This window comes from Fusarium mangiferae (assembly GCF_900044065.1).
Source record: "Fusarium mangiferae strain MRC7560 genome assembly, contig: FMAN_scaffold022, whole genome shotgun sequence".
Taxonomy (NCBI): Eukaryota; Fungi; Ascomycota; class Sordariomycetes; order Hypocreales; family Nectriaceae; genus Fusarium; species Fusarium mangiferae.
Window position 1 is genome coordinate 343045 of NW_024573942.1, and position 25524 is coordinate 368568.

The 25524-nt window shown below is 49.6% G+C and overlaps 9 protein-coding genes across 9 annotated transcripts; 8 read left to right on the forward strand and 1 right to left on the reverse strand.

Moving 5' to 3' along the window:
* Nucleotides 1-33: 33 nt before the first annotated feature.
* On the reverse strand, nt 34-1086 carry FMAN_14154 (uncharacterized protein; the record flags this gene model as incomplete). The annotated part of the gene is made up of 2 exons (XM_041825610.1): nt 34-975; nt 1024-1086. The coding sequence occupies 2 exons, from the start codon at nt 1084-1086 to the stop codon at nt 34-36; spliced, it is 1005 nt and encodes a 334-aa protein (XP_041690973.1).
* Nucleotides 1087-2495: 1409 nt separating this feature from the next.
* On the forward strand, nt 2496-3983 carry FMAN_14153 (uncharacterized protein; the record flags this gene model as incomplete). The annotated part of the gene is made up of 3 exons (XM_041825611.1): nt 2496-3167; nt 3215-3442; nt 3492-3983. The coding sequence occupies 3 exons, from the start codon at nt 2496-2498 to the stop codon at nt 3981-3983; spliced, it is 1392 nt and encodes a 463-aa protein (XP_041690974.1).
* A 1451-nt stretch (nt 3984-5434) lies between these two features.
* Nucleotides 5435-6129, forward strand: FMAN_14152 (uncharacterized protein; the record flags this gene model as incomplete). The annotated part of the gene is made up of 2 exons (XM_041825613.1): nt 5435-5609; nt 5681-6129. 2 exons carry the CDS (start codon nt 5435-5437, stop codon nt 6127-6129), a joined length of 624 nt encoding a protein of 207 aa, XP_041690975.1.
* Nucleotides 6130-8430: 2301 nt separating this feature from the next.
* FMAN_14151 (uncharacterized protein) lies at nt 8431-11415 on the forward strand (the record flags this gene model as incomplete). The annotated part of the gene is made up of 2 exons (XM_041825614.1): nt 8431-11273; nt 11331-11415. 2 exons carry the CDS (start codon nt 8431-8433, stop codon nt 11413-11415), a joined length of 2928 nt encoding a protein of 975 aa, XP_041690976.1.
* Nucleotides 11416-12519: 1104 nt separating this feature from the next.
* Nucleotides 12520-12962, forward strand: FMAN_14150 (uncharacterized protein; the record flags this gene model as incomplete). The annotated part of the gene is made up of 2 exons (XM_041825615.1): nt 12520-12546; nt 12600-12962. The coding sequence occupies 2 exons, from the start codon at nt 12520-12522 to the stop codon at nt 12960-12962; spliced, it is 390 nt and encodes a 129-aa protein (XP_041690977.1).
* Nucleotides 12963-16660: 3698 nt separating this feature from the next.
* On the forward strand, nt 16661-17643 carry FMAN_14149 (uncharacterized protein; the record flags this gene model as incomplete). The annotated part of the gene is made up of 3 exons (XM_041825616.1): nt 16661-17189; nt 17264-17521; nt 17579-17643. 3 exons carry the CDS (start codon nt 16661-16663, stop codon nt 17641-17643), a joined length of 852 nt encoding a protein of 283 aa, XP_041690978.1.
* Nucleotides 17644-18036: 393 nt separating this feature from the next.
* On the forward strand, nt 18037-19428 carry FMAN_14148 (uncharacterized protein; the record flags this gene model as incomplete). The annotated part of the gene is made up of 1 exon (XM_041825617.1): nt 18037-19428. One exon carries the CDS (start codon nt 18037-18039, stop codon nt 19426-19428), a length of 1392 nt encoding a protein of 463 aa, XP_041690979.1.
* A 2699-nt stretch (nt 19429-22127) lies between these two features.
* FMAN_14147 (uncharacterized protein) lies at nt 22128-23327 on the forward strand (the record flags this gene model as incomplete). The annotated part of the gene is made up of 2 exons (XM_041825618.1): nt 22128-22735; nt 22796-23327. The coding sequence occupies 2 exons, from the start codon at nt 22128-22130 to the stop codon at nt 23325-23327; spliced, it is 1140 nt and encodes a 379-aa protein (XP_041690980.1).
* Nucleotides 23328-24464: 1137 nt separating this feature from the next.
* FMAN_14146 (uncharacterized protein) lies at nt 24465-25517 on the forward strand (the record flags this gene model as incomplete). Its single annotated transcript, XM_041825619.1, has 1 exon — nt 24465-25517. The coding sequence occupies one exon, from the start codon at nt 24465-24467 to the stop codon at nt 25515-25517; it is 1053 nt and encodes a 350-aa protein (XP_041690981.1).
* Nucleotides 25518-25524: the final 7 nt, after the last annotated feature.

Below are 25524 nucleotides of genomic sequence, written 5' to 3' on the forward strand. Positions count from 1 at the left end.
CGTTTACAGACCTCATGTTAGGCACAGCGACCGCTATAATAGAGCCCTGTAGTTTATAAACTCTAGGAAAAAGAAAATAGCAGTTTGGGACGGTGGCTGGTTCCTTATCGGGGCCAACTGTCGTTCTGGTATAAATTGGATTTCTTTTAAATCCGGAACCTTTGGTAGAGGGGCGGGCGGTTCAAGAAGCAATGGAGGCCCAACTATGGCTCGGTCTCTCGTAAGCACCGGAGGTCTGTCGTACCCAGCTCGAGGCGAGGGGGCTTCAAGATCTATCGATATGCTACCAGTGAAGGCTTCGACAGTTCTAGTGAAACTGAAAAAGATTGTGCCACGATGAGCAGACTCTTCCTGGCCACCCGGGTAGCTCTCCTGAATCAAATTACCCATCGAAAGTCCGGTCTGTCGCATGAGATATTGCTTCTCATCCTCAGTTAGGTATGGATACTGAAGGCTTGCCGCGAAAAACTTTCTGTGCATATCTTGAACCCCAGATATAGTTCGCTTTCGCTTTTGTTGTTTCTTGTCGTGGCTGATATTGATAGGATCAATACCTCGGTACGGAGCACAAGCCTGGTCTTGTGAGTAGTATGCTACCTGAGCACAAAATGACTGACAATGTGCTGGGCGATGGTAAGGATGTCCATAGCTGCACTCGGAATAAGGTGAGACGCCAGATTCAGAAATGGTGTTCTGTGAAGGTCGTATTGGCTGCCGAAATGGTGGATAGCCCTCTGGAGGCACTGGACCGCTTCCCACAGGTAAATGTAGCGATACAGAATGTGGATGACTGGGCCTTATTGGTCGAGACTTTGCTTGTTCATTGGCAATTGTCAGAACTGGGCCAATTCCTACGGGACTCGCCCAATTCTCCTGATGCTTGGGCATGTTTGGCGAAGTTCGCCGGGGTGGAACTCGGTCGGGGCTATAGTAGGGATGCGGTGCTTGATAGACTCTCTGAGTCTCAACACCGCTCTTTATTGTTACTTTCCTTCTCTTACCAAGTCCATTTTCGGGACTTACAGCCTCGGGAGGCGCGGACTTGCCATGCTCGGGAGCATGGGAAGCGTCTTCGGTGCGGGACATATGATGGATAGGCTCTACTGATGCTGTCTGTCGGCCTTCCGTCCATGGACACTCCGGTGTCTTAGAAAGCGCTGATAAAGGACTTGACTCATCTGATCGCACTACTTCGTTGGGCCGGAGACGAGTTGTGTGTGTTTTTTTCGGCAGGATCAATCCAGCCGTCTCTCTCCTTTTTCCAACCATCCTGGATTCTGTATGTGCTTGTAAGAATCACAATCTGGTTGAAAACGGGGTCAGGCGTGGCTCTGTAACGGACGGAATCTCAGTGAAATGCAGTGGGTGGTTGTCGTGGACGAACGCCAGACTAAGATCACTTTCAATCAGTAGTGAAGAAGGTAATGCTGTTGAATCAGCTCCTGCTAACGATGCAGGGTCTCGACGAAACATAAATAAATATTCGGGTACTCAGGTGCAGCAGGTCAAAACAGTGCTCTTGTATTGCCTCCCAGCATTCTGGACAAGTGGGTCAGGGGTGCCCGCATTGACCAAGGACTAAGTGGAGTACAATCGCCGTCCTATAAATAAGATTTTTAATACTGTATACATAATCACCCACTCCAGCCCCTCGACGCTAACAGCCCGGTGCGACATCCTTATTCCGCATCGCCTTTCACGAAACAGTGGACACAGACAGAGAGAGCCCCTACCTGGCGGCTAGATCTGAGATGGTGTGCGAGGCACGGAACACAATGTACACATCCGACACTTAGTGGGCACCTTACCGCACAGGGCAAAAAGCGCACAGGGATCAAACAACTGCATGGCGTGGGGGGATCATGATGCGATCGTACTGTATACCATTGGTGCAGCAAGGAGTAGCCAAGAGGATCTGCTCAGCGCGCCTCCGTATTGGGAGTCCGAGAGTAGGTCATCTCCACAGGGGAGGGAGAATCTTGACCCATCGGGACTCGTGCATAATTATGCAGGGGAACATGATGCCGCCAGCATCGATCGTTATACCACCTACGTCGGCTTGGCAGCCACGCGAATCGATTGGATTCAATGCGGCCATTGTAGAGAGATTACTCATTTCGCTCCCGAGAGTCTTTCGGGGCAGGATGCTTGTCATATGTCACATTCCTCGTATATATATACATGAGCCCACCGGATTGCTTAGCTATCTGGTCAAATCTCCTGCCCATAACTTATACCACTATTCATCCTCTCCTACATACTTTGCTTTGGCTTCTCTACGTAGATTTGGGTACTTTTCGTCTGTCACACTTCATCTCCAACAGCGCCAAGTCTTGCCCGGTGTCCCCTTGAGCACCAATCCAGACAACAGAATCTATTAGCCTTGTTTTGTGAGCAAGAATAACTTGGATTTGGAAATGGCCCTTACAGCCCAATCTTCACACGCTCCCAACTGGGGGCGCTGGTCGCAACAACTACCTGGCGACTATACCACGATGGAATTTCCACACATGATTCCTCTTGACTCTCGAGCCACCACTACTGATCCTCTCCGTCGACCTGTCATGACACCGTACATGGTCCAGCCACCTTACAGCTCAGGTCCAGTGAACAGCCTCACGGCACCTCACTGCCAGGTTCCCAATCCCAACCAATTTGGAGGATACCAAGGCCCGCCTACGCCTCCCCACCACTCAACGCCTTTCAAAATAGAATGTGTCGATCGCCGACTTATGAGACATGATAACGACCGCGGCCAAATTCTCCTTTATTCTCGGGAGATGGAGTGTACATATGCTGAACAAGCACCTTCTCCGGCACGAAGCCATTCGCAAGGCTCGAATGTTGGATCCTCGGGTACCAACCCATCTATGAGCTCGAGGACTATCATCTCCAACGAAACTCTCAACCCTGGTGATCAGGTCAACTTCGAAACAGAAGTGGATGAGCTGATGAAAGCCATCCAACGCAAGACAGACCTGCAAGCCGATACAGTACAGCAGCCACTCACTGCTGGAATGTCTCCTGCCAGCGAGGCAAGCTTTGGAAGTCAAAGAACACCAGGTCCTATGGACAGCAGATATCTCTGCGATGTATGCGGGAAAAAACTTGCCGGAAGTACTCATCTCGAAATCCATCTCAGGACACACACCGGCGAGAAGCCATACGTGAGTGAAATTCTCCACGTCCGGTGACTTTCAACTAACACCTTAAGAACTGTGACTTTCCTGGCTGCGACCTGACTTTCTCTCAACGTGGCAACCTCAAGAGTCACAGACTTCGTCACACTGACGAACGCCCCTTTGCTTGCGACAAGTGCGAAAAAAGATTTTGTCAAAGGAGCAACCTTACTACCCACCTAAACACTCACCAAAGCCTCAAGCCCTTTGTTTGCATTCTCGACGATTGTAACAAGCCACTCACAACTCTCGGAAACATGAAGGTATGTGTAAAGGGTCCTCGAAATAGACGACGTTCTAATCAGTTGCTAGACGCACCAAAACAAGTTCCACAAGAGGACACTCAAGGAACTAACAATGAAGTTCGACAAAATCATTGCCTCGGGTGAGGAAATCGCCGAAGCCGATCGCGAGCTTTTTGAGTACTTCGCCACGCACTACAGGAACAGCAATAAAGGGACGAAGGGAAGAGGAAAAGGCCGTAAAGTTGTGAAACGTAAGATCGAGGCGTCCCAGTCTCCTCCTGCCAATACCATGACAGCTGTGCCCCAATCTCCTCTCCCTCAAGCTCTCCCAATCCCAGCGAATCCTCACGGACTCCCTGTACCGGGCAGCCTCGCTTCCTATAGTTTGACTCAGGACCCACCCGCTCCTATCAACCACATGTCTTGCCAGACTCATAATGGTGGCTATGAGGTTTATGACGTGCATAGTCATCACCACATCCAGCCACCGAACAACAACGGCATGCTATACAAGACCAGTAGCACGCGTGAAACGGGCTACCACGGGCGCATGCACTGAGAATCCACCAGCAGATCTCAGAAAGAACCGCCACAAACGGGTATAAGCCGACAGTGCTATATATGCCAAGGGACCAGAAACAGCATTTTCACATACAGGGTATAGTGAGGGTTTCTTTTTTGGACAAGGAACATCTGCCATGGTCATATCACGGCAATGGAAAAGAGGGTCTCTTTCTGAGAGATAGTGAAGCAAGCTGATTGCTTGAATGGCTATGCGGCGCGTTCACACAAGCTTGCTGCTGTCGAATTTTCCTTTTTCATTCTTGCAAATAATTACAACTCGCTGATATATTCTCAATCTGTATATAAGTAAAATTGATCCCTAGTCATAGCTCTTACATGAATAAGTTGAACTTCAAAGGCAATGCTCTTTGCGATTTGTATCCAGTGCCCGCGGTCAATACCACATGATATTTGGAGCCAACCTCAACGTAGTTTCAACAAGAACTTGCTGGTGATCAAATGCAGAACTCCCGACATCTGGCTCTCCAATTTCTATCGATCGTGCTGAGATTCGAATCATCAATTTGGCAGGCTTGCTCACGTTCCCTGTTCTCCCAGGAGCGAGGCTGAGGCGGAGGACCTGTGTCAGCCAGCATTAAGGCTTCTTCCTTCTCAAGACTATGGGGCTCAACCCAGGCTACCCTTGTAACAGTTTTTTGAGTCCCAGACCTCTGAAAGGTAGAAGGATCTCTAATTTAAGAGGCGGCGAATTTGAGAGGTCTTTGCCTAAACGCTGATGAGCTGCTTCTCGCGATGTTATTATTGACCCCAAACAAAAAGACGTACGCCGGCAAAAATGTAGCAAATAGCTAGGAGCCACCAAAATACCTCTGGACTATCGTGTCCAGACGCCTTGGCCTCATGATCTCAATAAAATAATATCTACTCGTACTATACTTGTTGAGATAGCAGAGCCTCAGCTGCTGCCTGGCGATACCCTGGACTGGGACGCTACTCAGCCTCTACAAGAAATCATGGCAGCGCGTAACCATTGGCCTAGGGCGAAGGAATGGTACCGAATCGAAATTCATCCTCGCATATGGCATATAGGATTCTGGTTGCTTTCAACCCCTCCGAGATCCAGAGCCAACCGTGAGGCTGAATTGACCAGACTTAATGACGGGGATGCCTTTCCAGTTTTGAGGCGCTGAACGCCTTACAAGGCAGTTAGTCAAGCTATTTACTAGGCGTCAACGCAACTATTACAAGCTGCGTTTTCGCTTCCAACAGCCCATGCCTTACACGAAAGTATTAATACCCAGTCTCTTCTCTTCATATTTCCATCTCACTTTCTGTCCGTCATTGAAACAATCACCAGCTCTGGCATAATAGCACTTCCACATCTCCTGCACGTCGATCACCACCTTCCATCACAACACTGTCTGTCCACTTCGAGTATCATTGCAATAACTGCACACTCACTATAAAAGCGCCTAGACAATGTCCATGTTCATGACACAACCTGCCTACGCCTACGCAGCGGCCCCTCCACCTCCAAGGCAATACTCGGGAACAAGCAGCGCTTTCAGCGCTTCTGCCAATCCTGACGAGGACTGGACTAAGATCTCAGACCTCGCTGAGCGCCGAAGGATCCAGAACCGCATTGCACAACGCAACTACCGTATGTTATCCTATGGACTCTGAACTCGCTCTATGGTCTTGGCCGTTTACACAACTCACATTTCCTTACAGGCAAGAAACTGAAGCGCCGTCTTGAAGACCTCGAGCGCCGTGCTGGTTCTTCTGACGATGCCGAGTCCGACAAGCAGTCGCAGAAGCCTACCAAGTCGAAGCGATCTCCCTCAGCACCCAAGTCTCAAAAAATGCAATGCAGATCTCCTAGCAAGTCTTTTGCTTCACAGAGCCATTTCACTCCTCCCTTGGAGCCTGTAAACGAGCTTTTCCCCCCCGGCGACGACCGAGCTTGCTCAGACAGCCCTCCTCAGTTCACATACCCAACATACCCGGCTCCCGATGAGATCCTCCTCGCACCGTACGGGTCTACTCAGTCATACCCAGCTATCGCAACCGCTGATGCCTACCCCAACTACATGACAGCGTCTACAGTGCCCATGACACTTCCTTCCATGACACACTTTAGCGATGCCATGAAGCAGGAGACGTACCCCAGCGACGATTGACTCACTCCTTACATATATTACATATATTGAATTCACTTCTCTGAACTGCTCTTTTGTCTACTTTGGGCCTTTTATTTCCTGTCGCAGTGCGGTCATCTGACAGCATTGGGGCCTCCCTGTTGGCCAGAACTCGATGAAGGAAACTCGACCCTTGGCACTGCTTACCGAATTATATGGCTATGCCGTGTCTCTCATTTGCTTGGACAACGTTCTTGTTTGTGAGATAGCAAATGCGTAGCAATAGAAAGGGTTTCATCGGGTTTAACCCTTGAGTGGCGTCTTAAACGGTACGAATAGAAATCTATACTAGGTTATCTCGTTATGCGTTAGAACATTTCTCTCGCAATTCCACTCATGTCGCGGAGAAAACTAGGTTGACATGAGTCCAGTACCCAACAGCCATCCTAGCCTCCAAACTTTGATGAAAGGAACTGACAAAGACTCCTTGATAACAAGACCGTCATGGGGATGGCCTAAAAGAGGACCCTTGTCGTGAACAATGGAAGCAATCAACTAGTCCAAGTCATCGGAGCTGATGTAGCGTTCGCGCTTGCTTCGGGTGCTGGCGTAAGAAGCTTGACGTTGTAGACAAGGACGGGTCATCTCAAGTGGTGCTGATTGTGAAGCAAGTCAACATTCTCAAAGTCTAAAAAAGACCTCGCACTGCCAGAATGTTGAGGCAAATCAATTAAGCTTCACGTGAAAGCGATGTTCTGGAACAGAGTCTGCGTAGTAGGGGCGGTTTTGCCTCATTGTTGACAACAACGGTCTCTCTTGTCCCGGCTTGCCAGCTAGGTTTGTCATGTCTTCCGTAGCCAACAGAGTCTGCGCCTCGAGAAAGGAGTGGCTGGTTAGTATATGAGAAATTACCGTCATATTGCCAAGATGGTCGAGATCAGATGGAGTATCGGAGCACTTCACGTTCACCTCATCATGAATAAGGAAGCTGAAGAGCCTTCTGCAAACAGAAAGCCTCAAGGCCTTTTTCTTACAAGAACCCGCAATGCGTCGCTTCCAGTTCTTTTGCGGAGAGAGCTACAGCCCCCACAACAGTAGCCAGTAGCCTATCGGAAGTCGATTCCGATTGTTTCATCTTATACTGGCAGAAGGCTAAAACATCGCATACATCCGTACCTTGCACTCGACGCTAACGGGACGTGACCATCACCGAATCGGGGTAGCTCATTCTTGTAGGTAAACTGCATCCTTAGCGGCAAGAGGCAGACAATTAATGTCTTCACTTACTTCAACTCGCTACTCTGCCATCAAATCATATCATGACGCCAGCCAAGGTTTTTGTTCCTCCCCGGTCGTGCATATGCTATATTGAAACCAAGACACCCTCTTGAGGCCTGTTCTGTGAGAAGTGAGTGATGATGTTTTCATCAGGCAGGATGGAATACTGACATCCATTACACGAGGCGGATCAGACTAACAAAGGCCCAAGGCTCAGCATGCAGCGCCACTGCGTCATGGCCCTTCCACCACATTCAACAGGTAGATCAAAGTACCGACAGCGACCAAAGATGCGGCAAGGCATATATATAGCTGCTTTTTGGACATGGGAATGGATAAAAGGTATAGGTGATGGGAAAGACGAGGCATATAAGCGCTGGTGACACTGACTTGAGTCGTCCGCGGCGATAAAATTTGCTGGCTGTGCGTCATGGAGATACAGATGTGTTGTCGGCCCCATTTTATGGTTTTCCGGAGGTGGACGGTTTTATGAAGTTGGTACTACAAATCCCCGCACAGGACGCAGGGGGGTTGAAAGATGACAACAGAAGGGTCTGGACTAACCTAGGCGGGCGCATGGTCTGAGTCGATCTGTTATGAGTGATCGACCCGGACCTGTATCCCTGTATTCCCGTTTCAGTCGCTGGTAGCGGGTACCTAGTCGTCAGCTTTAGCAGCCAGGTTCTTCGATAGCGCGTGTCCGGGATGAATTTAAGCGAGGTCATTGTGATTAAATCGGATCTAATGCAGCATCCAGGGGCCGATGGCAGGGAAACAGGGGTTAGTACAGCTGAGAGATAAATTGAAGCCTGGCAGTATCGGTGTTCACTCCTTAGTTTAGCTCCTCCTGTTATATAGTTGTAGGGTTTCCTGCATGTGTTGCCGCCCAAACTACTATGTCAATCGGTGGACGCTTATCACTACATCCGCCTCTGCATCCAAGGTCATCGTTTGACCGTCTTTCCATTCATATTACCTTGTTTCTCCATTTCATTCTCAGTCATACCCTACTGTGCTCGTTCCTACACGACAAAGGCCCATGAGACCTACAAGCTCTTTGTAAAAATGGCCACAGGGGAAGATGTCTGGGACTCTCTCCCAGAGGGGGAGCAAAAGTCTGTTTGGGATGAGACAGAACGCAATTTTTGGGTTAATCTTCGCACCAAGAAGGATGCAGAAAACAAAAAGATTGAGAAGGATTTCCAGCTCTCGATTAACGAAGTCAGGTTGAAACTCAGTGACCTTACAGGACTGCGAAGTCAACTAAAAGAATCTCAATCTCGACTGGCCAGGGAACTCGCCAAAGTTGAGGCTGAATTGGCATGCACCACGGATGAGTGCGAGGAGAAGGCCAGTCGACTTGAGCGCATTGAGCAGGACTACCGCGCGTCGCGCCAGAAGAGAGCAGAAACGCTCCATGATATTTGGTTCAAAATGCGTCGATTCTTTAGACAAAAAAGAGGAGATGATCCTGATATCCCAGACCATCTTGGACCAGAATCAGAAGGCATTGTTCTACCCGAAATGTTACCAGAGGTATCCTCGGGCTTTAATGGAACGACCCCACAAGTAGAGCCCACTAATGGAACTGCAGTGGTAGCAGAGAGACCTGAAGAAGAGGAAGAAGAAGAAGACGACGACTGCATCATCGTCGGCGGGGATCCCTTCCAGAAGTGTGGCAACTATGAGTGGAATCGCCAGGGATGCCATGGTTCCTCAGAGAACGTCATTGACATACTGGCCTCGAGGGAGAGGGCACAACGGAAGAAGAAGCTGGAGGGTGGAACCCAAGAGACTTCTGCAGAGCGATCCTCAGAAACAGTGCATCATTCGATGTCTGAGAAAACAAGTCAGCCAGAGCCTCGGCGAGTCGATGAACCGATTTCTGTGCCCTATCGTCCACCTTCACTAAAACCCGCTCTACAAACCCCTGAGAGACAACCGGATAGACGAAATGAGAGACAGGCTGAGCGACAATACGAACTGCAACCCGAAAAACAGCCTGAACGACTTGTTGAACCTCAATCTGCGCCACAGACTGAGCGTCAAGCAGCACGGACCACTGCACCACAGCAAGAACAAGGCTCTGAACACCAACCTGAGAAATTTCCAGATCGACGTAATGAACGGTTCCATCATGTGATCGCCGCGAAGGCCCCAGAACGAACTGCCGAGGTAGCACCAATCCAAATCGCTGAACGCCCTCGTGCAATGTCCCACAGACCGGCCTATGGACCGCCTCCAGAACCCCAGAGCCGGCCGGCAACGACTTCCGGGTCGGATTATGCCCCGGAACGAATGATTGAACCCGTGGACTCGCCCTTGCCGACACCGATATATCCTCAACCTAGGCCCTTGGAGACATCACATTCTGTTCTTCCCTCAGGCGTTCTGCGCCACCCTCATGCAGACTTCCATCCATTGACGGGGCTCGAAGACCCTGCCAGAGACTATTGCGGATATAATCCAACCCAAACGTCACCAGAGCTTGAGAAAATACACGCTCCACAAGAGTGTCGCATAGTTGCTGGTTTTACGCCGACCAACGTGCGAAATCGACCTCCGTCCAGCGATCGAGGAAGACCAACTCCACCATCTCTATCCCTGGACCCTTCATCGCAGCCGCCTGAATCCCCCCCTGCCCAACCACTGGAAGAGATCACCCGAGAGAGTATGGTCCTCAAGAACGACGGAAATATTTACACCTTTCCTGAATGCGTTGCCGGGGTGCCATTGGTCAAGATTAACGAGGAACACCCCTATTGGGACCCCGACTGGCTTAACGTCGAGACACTTATTAAGCCACAGCTTACTCTATGGCTTAATCGACACCAGGCCGCTATTGGAGCAAGCTCTAAGCGCAGTAATCGTGACCGTGTGAGGCTTTGCCGTGCCGGCCGCTCTATCACAATTCTCGACTTCCACAAAAATGGCCCAATCAGCCCCTATCAGTTATTGGGTAAAAAATACATCGAGTGCGGTTATGGCGGCATAACGTCATTCAGCACACTATTGAGCCTTTCAGAGACAATATGGGAGCTCGGAAAGTTCAAACTTGACGTATCGCCGGCTGACTGGATGCGACAGCGACTTCACGAGCTAATTCAAACAGAGGGTCACAAATTCAATCTGGCACGAGCAATTCGCAATTTTCATGATGACACCAAGCTCACCGCTCTTCGTTGTAGACATGGATTCAAGAACCGAGGACGTCCTTCGGGAACCATGAAGGCGCACCTGAGTCACGGCAGCCCTAGCAATACACCCAAACCTCTCCAAAAGCGAAAATCTATGCACTCTGTTCCTACTACGCCCCGGGAGGATTCATTCATCCACCACTCTCCTCTTCCTAGCCAAGCACCATCAAGCTATCCAGCACCAGCGTCGGCCCCCGCCCCTGGTCCCCAGCCAGCATTCAGTACCCATCTCAACAAGAAGCCGAAATACATGCCGCTCACACATGGAAGCCCCGTACATGACGAATTTCACTTCGAGGCTTGGTCCGACACAGATTCATGCAGTGGAGGTAGCATCACGAAGTACGACTGGCGGCTTGCTGTAGTCAAGACTCGGTTGTATACCAGCCATATCGGTGTCACTCAGTATTGGACCTGGGTTGGTCAGATACAATGTTTTCAACACCAAGTACTCAAAGATGTGAAACCAGCGAAATGGGGCTTGTTTAGGGACGAGATCGATTTCCACGTCAACCTCGCAGAGATTGAGGAGATGGAATGGAGTATCGAAGCACTTCGTGTTCACATCATTATGAAAAAGGATGTCGGAGAGCTTGCTGTGGATGGCAAGCCTCGAGGCGATGTTATGGCGTCTTTTCCAAGAGCGCGTACAATGCGCCGCTTCCTGTTCTTCTGTCGAGAAAGGGGTATGAAAATGGCTAAGAGAGTACCGTAAGTGAAGCCCCCGAGAACAGTTGTGATAAGGTTGGGAACTGACCTGGATAATAGTGAGCAACTCAATAATATGTGGGATTCTATGGCTTCTGAGCAATTGCCCGGTCAAGGCGATTCCCATCAACAGCTGGTGGAATAAGCTTCGTCAACAGCTAGTGAGCCTTTCCGAGGGGCGAAGGTGGCCTGTTCTGGATGCCTAGGTTTATTCATGATGCGATTTCTTGCCGTTCTTTGCCATTGTCTTTTCCTGGTGGTAGTCAGCGAAGTACTATCCCCTAGGATGAGCATAATTTAGTGTATTTGAGGAAAATTTAATACATTGGTGGTTCACCTTAATCTGGGCATAGTACCGCTGCCTAATGAGGAGTGAGAAGATTCTAATGCCTGCAGTGCCAATATTCACGCTTTTCGGGGAGTACCTGGTGCTTTTTCGTCATATATATGAGTAAAGCCCTGTCGTAATTCAGTTTGGCTACCCTAAACTCCGAACCCAGTATGCTTTGCCTTGAAACTAGCTGAAACCACATGACCCCACTAGGCGTTACTCTACGTTGATGAGAATTTATGAACTCGTATTATCTTGAACTTTAGCGTAATTAAAGCTTTCAACGTCAGTTGGAGTTTCGCTTTTCATGCCTTTGAAGCTGTTGAAAGTGGCTGTGGTTGGCAGAGAGCTCTATCATGTCTCGGCTGGATAAAGCTCTCAGCCACAAGTCTCAACTGCAAATAACACATCTAGCTCACAACTTAGACATTATACCATGGCAGAGAGCTATCTGATTGATCAGGGTACCATTTTGGCCTTAGTCATGGCCGCGCTGACAAGATAATGCTTGAGTAACCAACTTCTCAACACATCCAGCCGTCACCATTCAATCCAAACTCGAACAAACGATCACCATCATCTCAGCGCAGAGTATCGCCTTATCACGGGCGCGCGCTCCAAGCATGGACGAAGCGCGCAGGCGTATCAATTGTAAGTCGAAGTTGACCTAGCTGGTCCGAGATGGCCTCAGAAGAGGTCTCGACGCACAACAGAACAACTTATGTCACCTCTAAGCCTAGATAACACTATTAGGCGAGAGCTGTTCCATACAGAAGCTCACATCCGGGTATGAGCATTAGGTTGCAGCGCTATACGCGAGTCGCACCTTTTCCAACGTGCTGAAATTGCAGGACATACATCGAGATAAATTTGCTGGGGCTCGTTCCACAGGGACTCCATCTTTCAGGTCTGCAAATCATGCAGAAACCCGCCATTCTGGATGTAGTAAGTCTTGTGTCTTCAACTGATGCTCCTCAAACTGACAATGCCCTAGCCAGTATGGTAGCCTGTTGGTTCTATCAGCTGCATTCCGTAATCCAACCATTTACATCTACTTGGATGAGGAACTACTCCAAAAACTCTTCCACAAGACGATACAGCCTTTGCGACAGTCAGCTACGACAACGAGTGCACTGCGAACTGATATGCACGTCCTTGAAGGCCTACAGAGTGATCCTTTCAGCTACGATCCGAGGACCAACTCCAGCTTCTCGAGCCGCACGAGCTCACCTGGCTACCGTACTCCAGGACCTGTTCCCATGGCCGCGCCGCTTCAGATACCGCATCAGATGGACGATCAAGGATACCTACGATCTATGCCCCATTACTTACAGATGAACTCATCGTACCGGCTGTGGTAGGGTCGAAAGTATCTCCTATCATACTTGGAGATCAGTCTGGTGGATTGATTACATCATCATCATGACATGACGGTTTGGAAATGATCTACTAGATTACGAAAGAGTGCCATTGCTCAAAATGAAGGACTTCTTCTGATTCAACCAAATTTGGAACACATCAGGGGTCACCGAATGGCACTTGTTACTTTTCTTCTTTTATTACTCTATTTAGAATCAGGGCTGAATCTTTGTTCTCTATTTAGATAACATGCCCGCCTCCAGAAAATGGACAGCCGTCTATCCAATTACATGATCTTCACACGTGTCCGTCAGGTCGGCCCCAACCCCCAAAGCATGACACGAGCGTACAGCAAAATACAATGAACTCATAACCAGTCCGCGCCCAAATGCCATACACTGACTTGGCCGAGGAGTCTTCGGCACAGTCTCAAGCAGACTGTGTGCAAGGTCGGCATAGATGCAGCTTGCAATATGTGCATTCCCAGATCATCCAGTGAGGTCCAGAGCGGCAGTGTTGACAAATCCACTGTACCAGAGTACTATCAGATTTAATCATCCGAAACTGATGGGCACAAGCGTTGGCCATATTTTCCGCAGATGCAGTAGCTTGTGCGTCTCGTGAGGAAGGCTTATAATACTGAGTAGAGAACACTTGGTAATATGGAGTAGGTTGAACGGCCAAGTATCGTCTGGTGTCTTCGTAGGATTGCAACAGGATTAGCTTTGAGCACAGAATATAAGCCAGCAAACGCACATAAGTGAATGCAGGTGGCAGAACGGCAGTGGCTGTATGTGAAGTATTGCTGAAGATACTCCAATGTTGTATGGCAGTCTATGATACTCCAACACTGAAGTCAGATATCAAGAGATCTTGGACGAATGGATCGTTCGAGGAGAAGCAGAGATATCAGGGTAATGATACAAACTTGGGAGATTCGGGATATTAAATATATATAGAAACGAGAGAAGATTCCGAACGAGACTGACCGTCTGAGGTTGCTGTTTCCAAGCGGTGTCGGAATATGAGGGAATGACATGGACAGTGAATTAGAATGGCTAGGATCAAGGATCGAGCAAAAGGCTGTGATAACGGAAAGGGGGCGCCGATGCCGGATGAGGTACTACGGAAAGAAAAGGAGGAAAGGAAGAGAACAAGCAAACATAATCTCGGGTCAAGGAGTAGGGCGAAAGCAATGCGAGGTGGCATTAGACCATGGATGCTTGGATGAATAAAAGGACAAGGCTAGTACTGAAGTATACGTTTTGCCTTTGCAATGAACGGTTGGGAGTCTCGGAACTTTGACTGTTGCGCTAGCCAAGACGAGCGATATAGTCATCTCACATCGACATTTCGTGATCATTCATGGTGAAATATCAAGTTGGACTCCTGCTATCAAATATACTAAGTAATTGCCTAGTTTCAATATATCTAAGAGCAGCCTATCGCACAATTGCCTACAATACTGCCCGCTCTCCTGGGCCCCCCTCGTTAGTGATACTCTTTGTAGTCTTTCAACTCTCACTAGTGCCTGCCTGGCCATTCACAGAGCCGCGGAGGGAGTCATGGGGGAAAGGATTAGATCCATCACAAGTATCTATGTTGCTCTGTCGGTGATTGCTGTCAAGCCGTGACATTTCCTTATAAGGAGAGTTATGTCTAACCGCCAAATCCCTTGAACCTCCTGAGCTTCCGCTCCTGCCTCTTCATGTGAAGCGTGACTGTTGTTCCTGGTCCATTATGGTGGCATATCAGTACCCTCCATCATCTCAGTCCACCCACTTACACGACTTGAAAGAACGGTATGCCGGGTCTCCACAATACACTTCAGGGGATGCTGCATCGTTCATTGTGGATGCAGCGGCCAATTGACCCGTGCATGTGAATGTTGTCACGATTGTCAGCAGTGGCGCTTCGAGCCATCTCTTTTGAGATGTAGGAAAGTCCGTCGGGGAAGTGGTCGACCCATCCGTCGCCGCTGGGTGGTTCCTCAGCCGGGATCACCGACCGATCTTTCGACTGATGACCGGATCAGGGTAGAACGACGTCAATTCCGCCCCTGAGTGGCTTTATTGTGTCCCGTACTCAACCCCACCTACCCTTTTAGATGTTTGTAGATGCCCCGCATTCAAGCGTAACTGCGATTGCGAGCGACAGAACTTGGTGCAACCAGTGACGGGATGCTCATTTATCTTTTCATCACATTCTGATTTCCGGTCCAAAGTTAATGAAGCCCAAGCAAGCGTTGCTCCAATTACCCAATCTTGAAGAGGTAGAAATACACAGAAAAAATTGTAGCCGACCCTGCCAATTCTCTCCCATGCTTACCCTCCACCAGCAAAATGCAACCGATGCTATGAGATAAGCTTATGAGGGAAGACACTTCGATGACTCTGTTCGGGGAAGCATCAATCCGTCAAGAGTGCAACCTGGCCTCGTTGCTTTACGTTTCTTGGCATTTCTGAAGACAACTACACTGAGGTCGGTAGAGGAGGTGTGGATTACCTAGATGCATAGTTTGGCTGATCTTGTCATGCATCAAACGGTGTTCCTGCAGTTTGACTCGTGTCACAAATGACTTTGGAGGGGTTAATGACGTGGTCTGGACCCCGCTGTTCTTGTGCAGTGAACAATGGAGAAGCGAAGACGTAGCGCCCGGCGGGGTTAGTGCAGCGCATCAACTGGCGGTCCATGCTGTAAGCGCTTCTGCAAGGAACCACGCATGATACCATTACTCGTCTGCTAGCAGGGCACGATGCACACAAACAGCGCGAGACAATGTAACCAGGCGTGGCCCTAAGACGCCCTCTTCAGATTGGCTTTATTGATAACTAAACGTGGTATTCGTGTTTGCGGGGCTGGCTGGTGGATCCAGAGCTGGAGGCCAAATTCACGAAGTCCAATACGCGACATTTCCAAGCATCATTGCTAGCATTGTCTACCCCCATAGGTGAGGTGCCAGGCCTTCTTCTGTGACCGCTTGAGTAACGAATGAGATCCTAAATAGAAAAAGCCCAGCGATATCTCCTTCGAGCCTCTCCTGCGTAGACATGGCATGGTGTGTAGGCGATTGGGCACGTAGGAGCGAGGCTGCATTGTTGGTCTTGCAGACCAACAAGTTGAAAGTAAGGCGATCATATGGTAGCCTGTGTACAGTCAGCGCTGGTCCTTGAAGTCCTTGAGCAACACTTTCTAGAGTGATATGCAGTCCTCGGTCACCCCTTTCCAAACGTTTATATATCATGATCAAGCTCGCTACTGAGGCTGTCACTTTCTTTGGCGATTCGACAACATTGGTATATGGGCAAACTATCTCCTAGCTGATTTTTCCGTTTTCAAATTTACTGCTGCCCAGACTACTCCAAACGATACCGCCGTGCTTTTTATTCAACTAATCCCGGTCGTCGAAACTGGCTGCCTTACAGTCACCAACATTGCGGACCACCCATCAGCTTAGAACAGCATGGATGACTCGAATCGTATGAGTAGGCAGAATGAACCGCCGGTCCATTCGAACCCCAATCAGAGATACTCACTCAACGATCCGTCACAACAGCGCCGTTCGCTCGCTGGAATTTCCAACGACAGATATCGCCCTGCATCCCTTGCTGGCCCTTCATCATCAGGGCGAGGCATGAGAGCTCCGGGTAACTACAGTAACTACTATTCAGAACCCAGTGCATCGTTCTCGACGACAAATATGCCTGGCACAGCTATAGCTTATGGCCCTGAGTACGGCCACGACTCCCGCCAAACACAAGGTTTGGGCGGCTACAGCCCCGCAACTACAACGATGTATAACGTTGGCCAACCGAGTACGCAAAACACGATTGACGATGCGCAGCAATTCAGTTCGCGGCGACCTGCAGCTATGCAAATGATGCCCCCAGACGTTGCCTCAAGCGAGTTTGGGTCCGAGACTGGGGCCTCAGTTGGCTCGAGTCTACAGCGACCGGCGCAGGGCTCAAGCGCATCTGCGAATGTTTATCAACAAAGCAATGACATGAATTATGCGAGCAACAGCATGTCCAGTGTGAGCGCAATGCCACAGGCAACAAACACCGCCGATGTTTCAATGACAGACGACCACGACTATGCGGAAAGCGCCCTCGAAGAGAAATGGGTCAGTTACCAGAGGCAGCTAGGGACAGTGAATGGATCTCTTGAGAGTGCTTCTGCGACATTGCTTAGCGTCACTAGCTGGCTTTTGTCTCAGGTCGCAGATCTAGGTATGTATTTCACTGTCTATGGAACAGTAGAGGGGAACATAAGGAAGCCAGAGCTAACTACTGTGCGTACCCAGGTCTTAATCTTGACGATACCAACCTTCATGCTGATCGTATTCAGCTATGGAACGACTTCAACCACGCTTGGCTCGGATTGGGCCAGCGACAAATTGACCTAATGACTTCGTCCCCGCAACTTTCGAGGACGCAAAGCCTGGTCTCAAAGGCCATGATTAAAAAGATGGGAAACGAACTAATAAGGCTATGTGACGGCATAGAGCGACATGGCCTGGTGGACTACCAATATGGAGTATGGGAGGATCAAATAACTGCTGGTGAGCAACTGCAGTCCCGCCCCGAGTCTGGTTGGATTGGCTAACATGTGCATGCAGTCCTCGAAGACTGTCTGGACTTATACGATGCTTCAGAAGAAGGCAGTGACAGCGGCAACCGGTGAAAATTATAGCCTCGATACGCTTTAAAGATGCGAATGGTGGAGTATATCCTGGCCAGTGTATCTAACAAGACTCGAGCGGCAATTCTGGTGAATCTATATACGTTCTCGGATCACACCATGTAGAACTAATACACGCCATAGCAGGCCACTGACCGCTAGGGTTGGCTTTCCCATGCTAATTAGTGTAATAAAAAGTATGCCACAATGTAACTCCGCGCTTCAGCAACCCTTTTCATCAATTATACTCGCGTTTTCCCCACGACCGCAACACTCAAGCCAACTTTCCAGTACATGGTAATTGGACGGTTCAATTCTGAGCTGAGAGATCTCCATCTGTATTCAAAAGACTGCTCATAAGTCAATTGATCTTAGGAGATATCACAGTGGCAAACGATGTCACCAATAGAAAGCCAGAACCCACCAGCCACTTTGCTATGGGATCACCAAAACTTGATTCCCCTTCAAAAAAGTCTAGGTGATGAAGATTTAGTCTTGTTGCTGACACCCGCTGTCGTCCCTTCAGACCAGAGTCTTGCTAGTGCAAGTGACCCTTTCGAGCCTCTCGGTAAAGCACTTGCGCACACACATCCATGGATCCGGCACGTTCCTTATACTAAGGAGCTTGGCATTACCAGTATTCATGTGGCATTCATCAAGAGAGTACGAGTCGTTATCTTCGTGCTGACTGGCTTCTCGACAGAGGAAGGTTTATTTCAGCTTGAACTCGCCGAGGTTGCTCGTGAGGTGTGTGAAGAACGCCCTTTAGTGCTTGTAGCCTGCTGTGAAGTTTCGGAAAAGGGGGCCCGCGAGTATGGTTTCCCAACCATCATTCAGTGTCCTGGGTACTCTGCGGCAGACTTACAAGCCGTCGCCGTTCTTTTGACAACAGAGGCCACGCCGCCGACCGGTAACTCTCTTCCTCGGCTAACTTGGTCGATCCTAAAATGGGACTACGACAAAGATCTCCTAGAAACCCACTCTTTATGGGAAGCATGTTTGCCTTCCAAATTCTATCTAAATCGCTCGACTCTTGGTTCTCTCTTGAAACGCGATGGATATGCCATGCATTACATGGTCAGAGAACCCAATCAAGGGCAGGCCATTGGGTTTTGTGCAACATTCACAACGTTTACAGATAGCAGCGGCGACAGACTGATTGGGTCAGTAGCTGCTATCATCGTTCACAAAGACTTTCGGGGTCAAGGTGTTGGGCGCTTCCTCCACAAGGAAGTCTTGCTCAAGCTTAAGAAGATTCGAGGTGTTGGAATCATTCAACTTGGAAGCACATTTCCAAGGTTACTTTACGGTCTGCCCGCACCCGAAACCGATACGAAGTGGTTCGAAAAGCAAGGTTGGAACATGAAGGAAGCCACCCCTGGAAACGGAAACGGGCGGCGGGTGCTCGACTGGCTCTTGAGATTTGCCGACCATCCAGCTCCTGATCTGGCTTCCGCTGGCTTGACATTCAGGCCATGTCAGCAAACAGATTACGAGATGATTGTCGAGATGGCAAATAAGGAGTCGCAGGAGAGATACGGGTTTGGGTGGTACGACCAATACGCCAAAACGATGGACAGTGGCTACATGAATGACATTGTAGTCGGGCTTGAAAGGGAGAATCTGATTGCTGCGGCAATAACATATTTTCCAAATAATGGGAGCCCTTGCGGCGCAGATATTCCATGGCCAGCCTCAATCGGACAGAGCATCGGAGGAGTTTCGTGCATCTGCATCAAAGGTCGGCCACAACCCAAGCCATGTTATCTGACATTGACTGACTGTTAGACTAGATGAAGACCCGGATATGGTCAATCGCCGTGACTCTGTGGCTACGAGATTGCTCCTAGCTTGTCGGCAGACCCTGGGTGAGCGAGGAATGGTTGGAATGTTTGTTGATGGCAGCAGATCGGACGAAAATGTGCTGCAGTCTTTAGGTCAGTACGATTCTCAGGACTTCCGCAGCTGCCACTTGCTGACAATGAGGCTTGATAGGTTTTTGCAAATGGGCAGAATACAACGAGCTCTGGTGAAAGGTGTATGGGCTCGTGAAGAAACAAGTCGCGAAGCAGCTGAGTTAGGGCTTTTATATCACAAAGGATCAGACAGCAGTTTAGGAACGTCTATAGAGAAGGGTTCTGTTAAATTAATCGCTTTTTGTTTCGGGAACTGATCTATTGAAACCGATGAGCACGAACAATTGAGTTGGACAGATGCACATTACAGAGCTGCGTCGCAGAGTCAATTACCATTGAGTAACTGCTGGGTACATTGGATCAATGCAAGGTATCATCTATTAGCGGTGAGTCAAACAATTCGTAACTGAATGGCTGTACATAAAACATATACTTGGGACTTGTTTCTTTGAAGAGACTATTCTCAAGTGAAACGCGATCTATGGATGGGAGAGGCAACGATGGGCGTGGATAATGGCCCGGAAAGTTACCAGTGAAATTTGTTTACGCAGCGGCACTGGGTAATCGATTATGAAGCTTTCGGTCAGTCCGACCTCCCAGTCTTGGCGATTCATCTACCAACCAACAGGTCAATGAGCCAACCTTTGACCCAGTTGGCTGTTGAGCCACGGGACCTGTGTAGAGAACCCTCGATATCGTTCCTCGCGTCATTACCCTATAACTCTGACAAATCATTTATCTTTTGACCTGGCAGCCCAACGTTGACAGTCTGTCGCCTTCCAACGCAGCTTTGCCTAGACCGTCGTGGGCTAGCGCTACCTTGCCCTTTACGTCTCCAATACTCACCACTGAAACTCTTTTACCTTCCTCCGGTGATGTGCTACTTTGATCAAACGCGCTGGGCGTGCGCCTACTGGCGTTGGGGCCGCTTCCGTCAACAGTGCAACAAGGAATACAGGATGGGCGAGACGTGCGGCCTAAAGCTTGTCTACGAAACCAGGACCGAGAGAGACGTGTGCAAGCTCTGCCATGACACGGAAAAGAAGCAACGTCGGTATGACAAGATGTATCGCGACGTTCAACGCTGGCGGAGGGACGGCAACCGAAACGCGACCATAGAGCGAACGTGTGCTGAGATGCAAGAAGTACTTGGTCAAATCTATCGTATGAGAGAGGAGCATGATCACAGACTGCAATCTCTTGGCCAGGTGAGTCTAGATTTACTGCCTTTGTTTATTCACGTAGGCATTGTCTGCGACGAGGAAGACTACACGAGTTACTAACTCATCATTGCAGTAAAGTAAGATGCCGAAGCAAGATACCCTACGCTGGCTGCCGAACCTTCTGCTCGACTGGCATGCTCACGGTTGAATGATCAGCGTTGGTAGATGGGCGGGCGCAGCTGAAGTGCATTTTAGAACTCATTTCTTTGTAACTTATCAGACCATCAATTTAAAGTTCAACACAGGCTAGTTTGATCAAAGAAGCACGCTGTCTGACCATATGAACAGGCGAACCCAATCCTCCAAGGATAAGCGCCTCGGCTTTACAATCACCGAATTATTGCCAACATATTGTTCTGCAAGAATTGGCCGCCTTTAGCTAGCATGCCAATTGCAAGGTGGATCAAAAGACCGTCGCGTAGTCCGGCTGTGAAGTAGATTGGGCAAGACTACATAACGGCTCACGCCTCATGGGGCGAGCCAGATGGCCACGCTGCGTAAAGCCATGGTCCAGCAGCCGAGCCAAAACGTCCGAGACGTGGTGCATGGACTCGGCCTCCACACGTGGCTTATCGCATGGTGTGCTGCGCCAGCCCTCTATTCGTGCGGTCCGGTCTTGTTGTCCTCCAAAGACGCAGAGTTTCCCCATATGCTAGTCCCCTAATTGTGTTGTGCGCTAACAATTGACCGTGTCTACTGTCATCCGTACCGGGGTTGACTTGCGATCCTAGAAGCCTAGGAGAACTGGCTTCCGCCCCCTGTTGGAAACGCTGATCAATTATGCGGCCAAGCGGAGGTCTGTACCTGGACTGCACGAGAGAGGCGCATTGCATATGCACAATTGACTGCCAGGGCAAAATGATACGCGCAGGTACAAGCGTTGGGTAGATTTCCGTGTTCCCTGGTCCATGTCGCGCGTAGAAAAAGAGTAGCGTGTCGATGTGACGGGGGTATCCTGGTCATTATGACCCTTCAAAAACCCCTGCACCAACACGAATAAGCACAGGCGAGCGTCCCTGTTTTCGGGGAGTAACGCGGGTGGGAGATGAGACAACTCTACCGAGTAGTGGCTTAGGCTTGACAGGGGTGACCGCGCCATTCGCGAAAGTGTGTGCAGGACGGGGGATGGAAGACACCTGCGTTCCTCCAAGACAATCAAGAATGGACTAGCCACAAAGCAATCAACGATCAATTCTCTCCATTTCTCTATCTTTGTGATAAGATTGAAAACTGCTCGCCTTCCGACACTGTCATTTCAGCTTCATGCCCCGTTCAACGACCAAGTTTCGACGCTCTTCCTAATCGTATCGATTCCTACCAACCAGACTCCTACTGTCGTAATCTCAACATGGCTCCCCCGTTAGAAACAGACTTCCGCGACATGGCCATGGATGCGCTTAAGAATCTTGTCAGCAATGTCCCAGACTGGCTACAGCGACTCGACGACCTCAGCGGCCAGATCGACCGACGTCAGGCCGAATTCGCTGCTGTTGCTGCCACAGAGGGCAAGAGTGCGGAGACGAAGTCGCTTCGCAACAAAGGCTCAACCGAGTCCCTCAAGCCTAAAGATGATCCTCCAGTAGTTCACGCCGAGGCTCCAGCGAATGAGGACATCCTCGAAGATGGCGCAGGTCACAGCACAGCACAGACACCAGTCAAGACTGAGACACATAAGGTGCATACCCCAAGCCCTGGCTCCATTCGCCAGCAACAAGAGATTATCAAAGCCGCACAAGCTAGAGCACGAGCTCAGGTCAGGAAGAAACCCAAGTCGCCATCTATGATATCTAACGACGCTCCTGCCGCTTATCGAACACGGAGCATGATCATTGTCTACTATGATACCTATGTTCAGAGCTTCTTTGACGATCTTGTGAGGTTCGTCTCGTCAAGTCGAAACCTGATGCGCAAAGCCAAGATGGCCGCAAGAGTTGCCCTGATCAAGAAGCTTGCAGAGCAAGACGTATCAGAGGATGGAAATAATGACGACGCTCTCCCYTCRCTTCKATAYATGAGCAGCAGGCGATTCGGTCCTATGTCAATATCCCGACCCGGTGCCGGCGACCAACCACCAGATGTATACGATAAGCTGGATAAGGGCCTCGAGTTCGTGCAGAGCATGTGTGAGCATGGTGCTCATCAGTTACTTCGCGATGGCGACTGCAACGACGAGATCAGTAAGGTACAGAAACGACTGACGGAGGTCCTCGAGATGGCCAAGACGGAGATGGAACGCGTGGAGCGCGAAGAGCCAGAATCAGCAAAGAGAACAGACGAGATAGGCAAAGTCCGGGCACGGCGACCCATCAGCATGCGCCGCGACATGGCCGTCGGCCTCAAAGAAAGCAGCCCGACACCCACTAAGGAGGAGAACAAGTTGGAGCCCGCAAAGCTCGAAGCTGCCGAACCTATTATCCCAGCAGATCCCATGGCACCTATGGCGGTGGATCCAAATATCATGGAAGCGGATGAGGGTATCGACGTGGAAATGGAACTTCCCAAACTGCAATATCGATCAACACGGGCGATGCGTAGTCGTGGACCATAGAGTGGTGTTCATTTCCTTTGCTTTTGAAGTTGCGGCAAGTAATTCACAATCTTAATTGACCAGTTTGCGATTATCTTCTTGGCGATGGCTGAAAGTGTCTCTTCGTAATGATGCAAAACCAGTATGAGCTGTCCAGCCTTGCTCGATCTGTGGACTTTTGTAGTAGTTGATGAGTCTCGCAATGTGAGCTCTTCGCAACGTATCGCCGCCTCCCTGCATTTTGGTCAAAAGATCACGGCTTTTTTACCGACGTGCTTGTCCATGCCGGATCCTATAAAATTTCCGTCAGCAGCAGCGCGAGTCACGGCAGGTTTGGTCGAGGGAGCTTACTTTTGCATCACCAACATAAGATTCGAATGTTACATGGTACATCTGTCTGGCCAAAATACCCTACCCTAGGCCCTTCGGATGAGACTCCGTACATTTCCCCTCAGTCAATCTAGCTGCACATGACTTTCCCAGTAACGTTAACATATAAATAGAGATTATGTATATCCTCTGCGTGGGGGAGGTTTGGAGGATTCTTATGTCTCATACGTTCAAACGTAGAACAAGGAGTTCACACAAGAAATGTCCATTCCCCAATACCAGCCAGACTAGCTCTTGTTGGTTGCAATCCAGTCAGCCACTCTTCCTATACAAGTTAGGCTTGGCGACCAATGTCGCTACAGGCAAAAGAAAACAAGAACAACAAATTCAGGGGGAATCTCACATTCTTCATCGACTGACCATAACGACATCCGGAAAAACGTGATGTAAGCTCTCTAACTCAACAAGGTACCAACTCCTTCTTAACATTTCTCTCGCTCATTGGGTGGGTAGAGTCTCCCAACTGCTACAAATTGTAGTGTGATAAGTGAATACACTATCATCACTGTTTCTCCGCCCCAATAGCGTATCGCGCTCGCGTCGCAAGTCTGAATCAACTTCATTTGGTAGCTATGGAGTGCTGAAATCGTATCGGCCACCCTTTCCCAGTAACCCTTATTGATCCGTGCAAAAGAAACAAGCGGCGAAACACGTATCGATACCAGCGTGTACTTGCTACCGACTTTGAGTCGCCTGTCCCCTATAGAATTCTCCCTTGAACATGAGCAACCGCCCAACCCTACATAGAATGCACATGTCCCGCATGATATGGATCCTCCAAGCCCCGAACTCAAGCCCGCACGCCCAGATCTCAATCCATGTCGATCTCTTTCTCCAGACATACCTAGATCCGGTCCCAATGGCGCGTCTCATGAAATCAGTGGAAGTAGTATGTTACTTCGGCTTCTCAATAATGGACGTCATTTCGAGGGTAGTGAGTCTGCCTGCGACGAAGATCTACCTAGCAAAGAGTCGCGGCGAGAGGGGGCCGTAGAGGGCAACACCATCGGCGGACCTTTGCTTCAGCACCTGGCTGCAGCTGCTCTACAGGCTACTTCTACTAGGAAGGCATTGCCATCTCTCGCTGTCCAGGTTCCAACAACGATCCCTGATAGCTCTACAGCGACTAGACGAAGTTCCATTCATGGCGAGCCCCCCATCGACACTCAATCTAAACTGCGATATATTCCTAGTGGAAGGACACCGTTGCCTGACAAACCGCGAAGGCGGCTTTGCCATCGGACTCGCGCACCAGCTGGCAAGCCTGCGAAGACTCTTTCATCGCAGTCTGTCTCGTCACCCTGTTCACCACCAGATGGATATCAAACACCCTCCCCGCACTCTCCGCTAAGTGCGAGTACAAATTATCATCCGACAAATGGTAACCACCCTCGCGCTCCGACCGAAGATAGTAGCAGCAATGCTGTCGAGATTCTGAATACCGATAACTCTACTTCCACCTCTGTGACATCAACATCGATCGACTCAACCTCAATCACTGATGGGAAGATTATCGATGGGATCACACATCCGCAGCCTCTTTCCATCTCATATCCGTGCAACGTTACGGGTTGCAATGTCAAGCCTTTCGAGAATTGCTATCTCCTCGAATCTCACATGAATGTACACTCATCTATACGGCCACACTATTGTCCAGTCAAAGGCTGTCCAAGAAGTGAAGGGGGCAAGGGCTTCAAAAGAATGAATGAACTGATAAGGCATGGCCTGGTTCATGACTCCCCAGGCTACGTCTGCCCCTTTTGCCCGGATAGAGAACACAAATATCCACGCCCAGATAATCTTCAGCGGTATGTCGATTAGCCAAGCC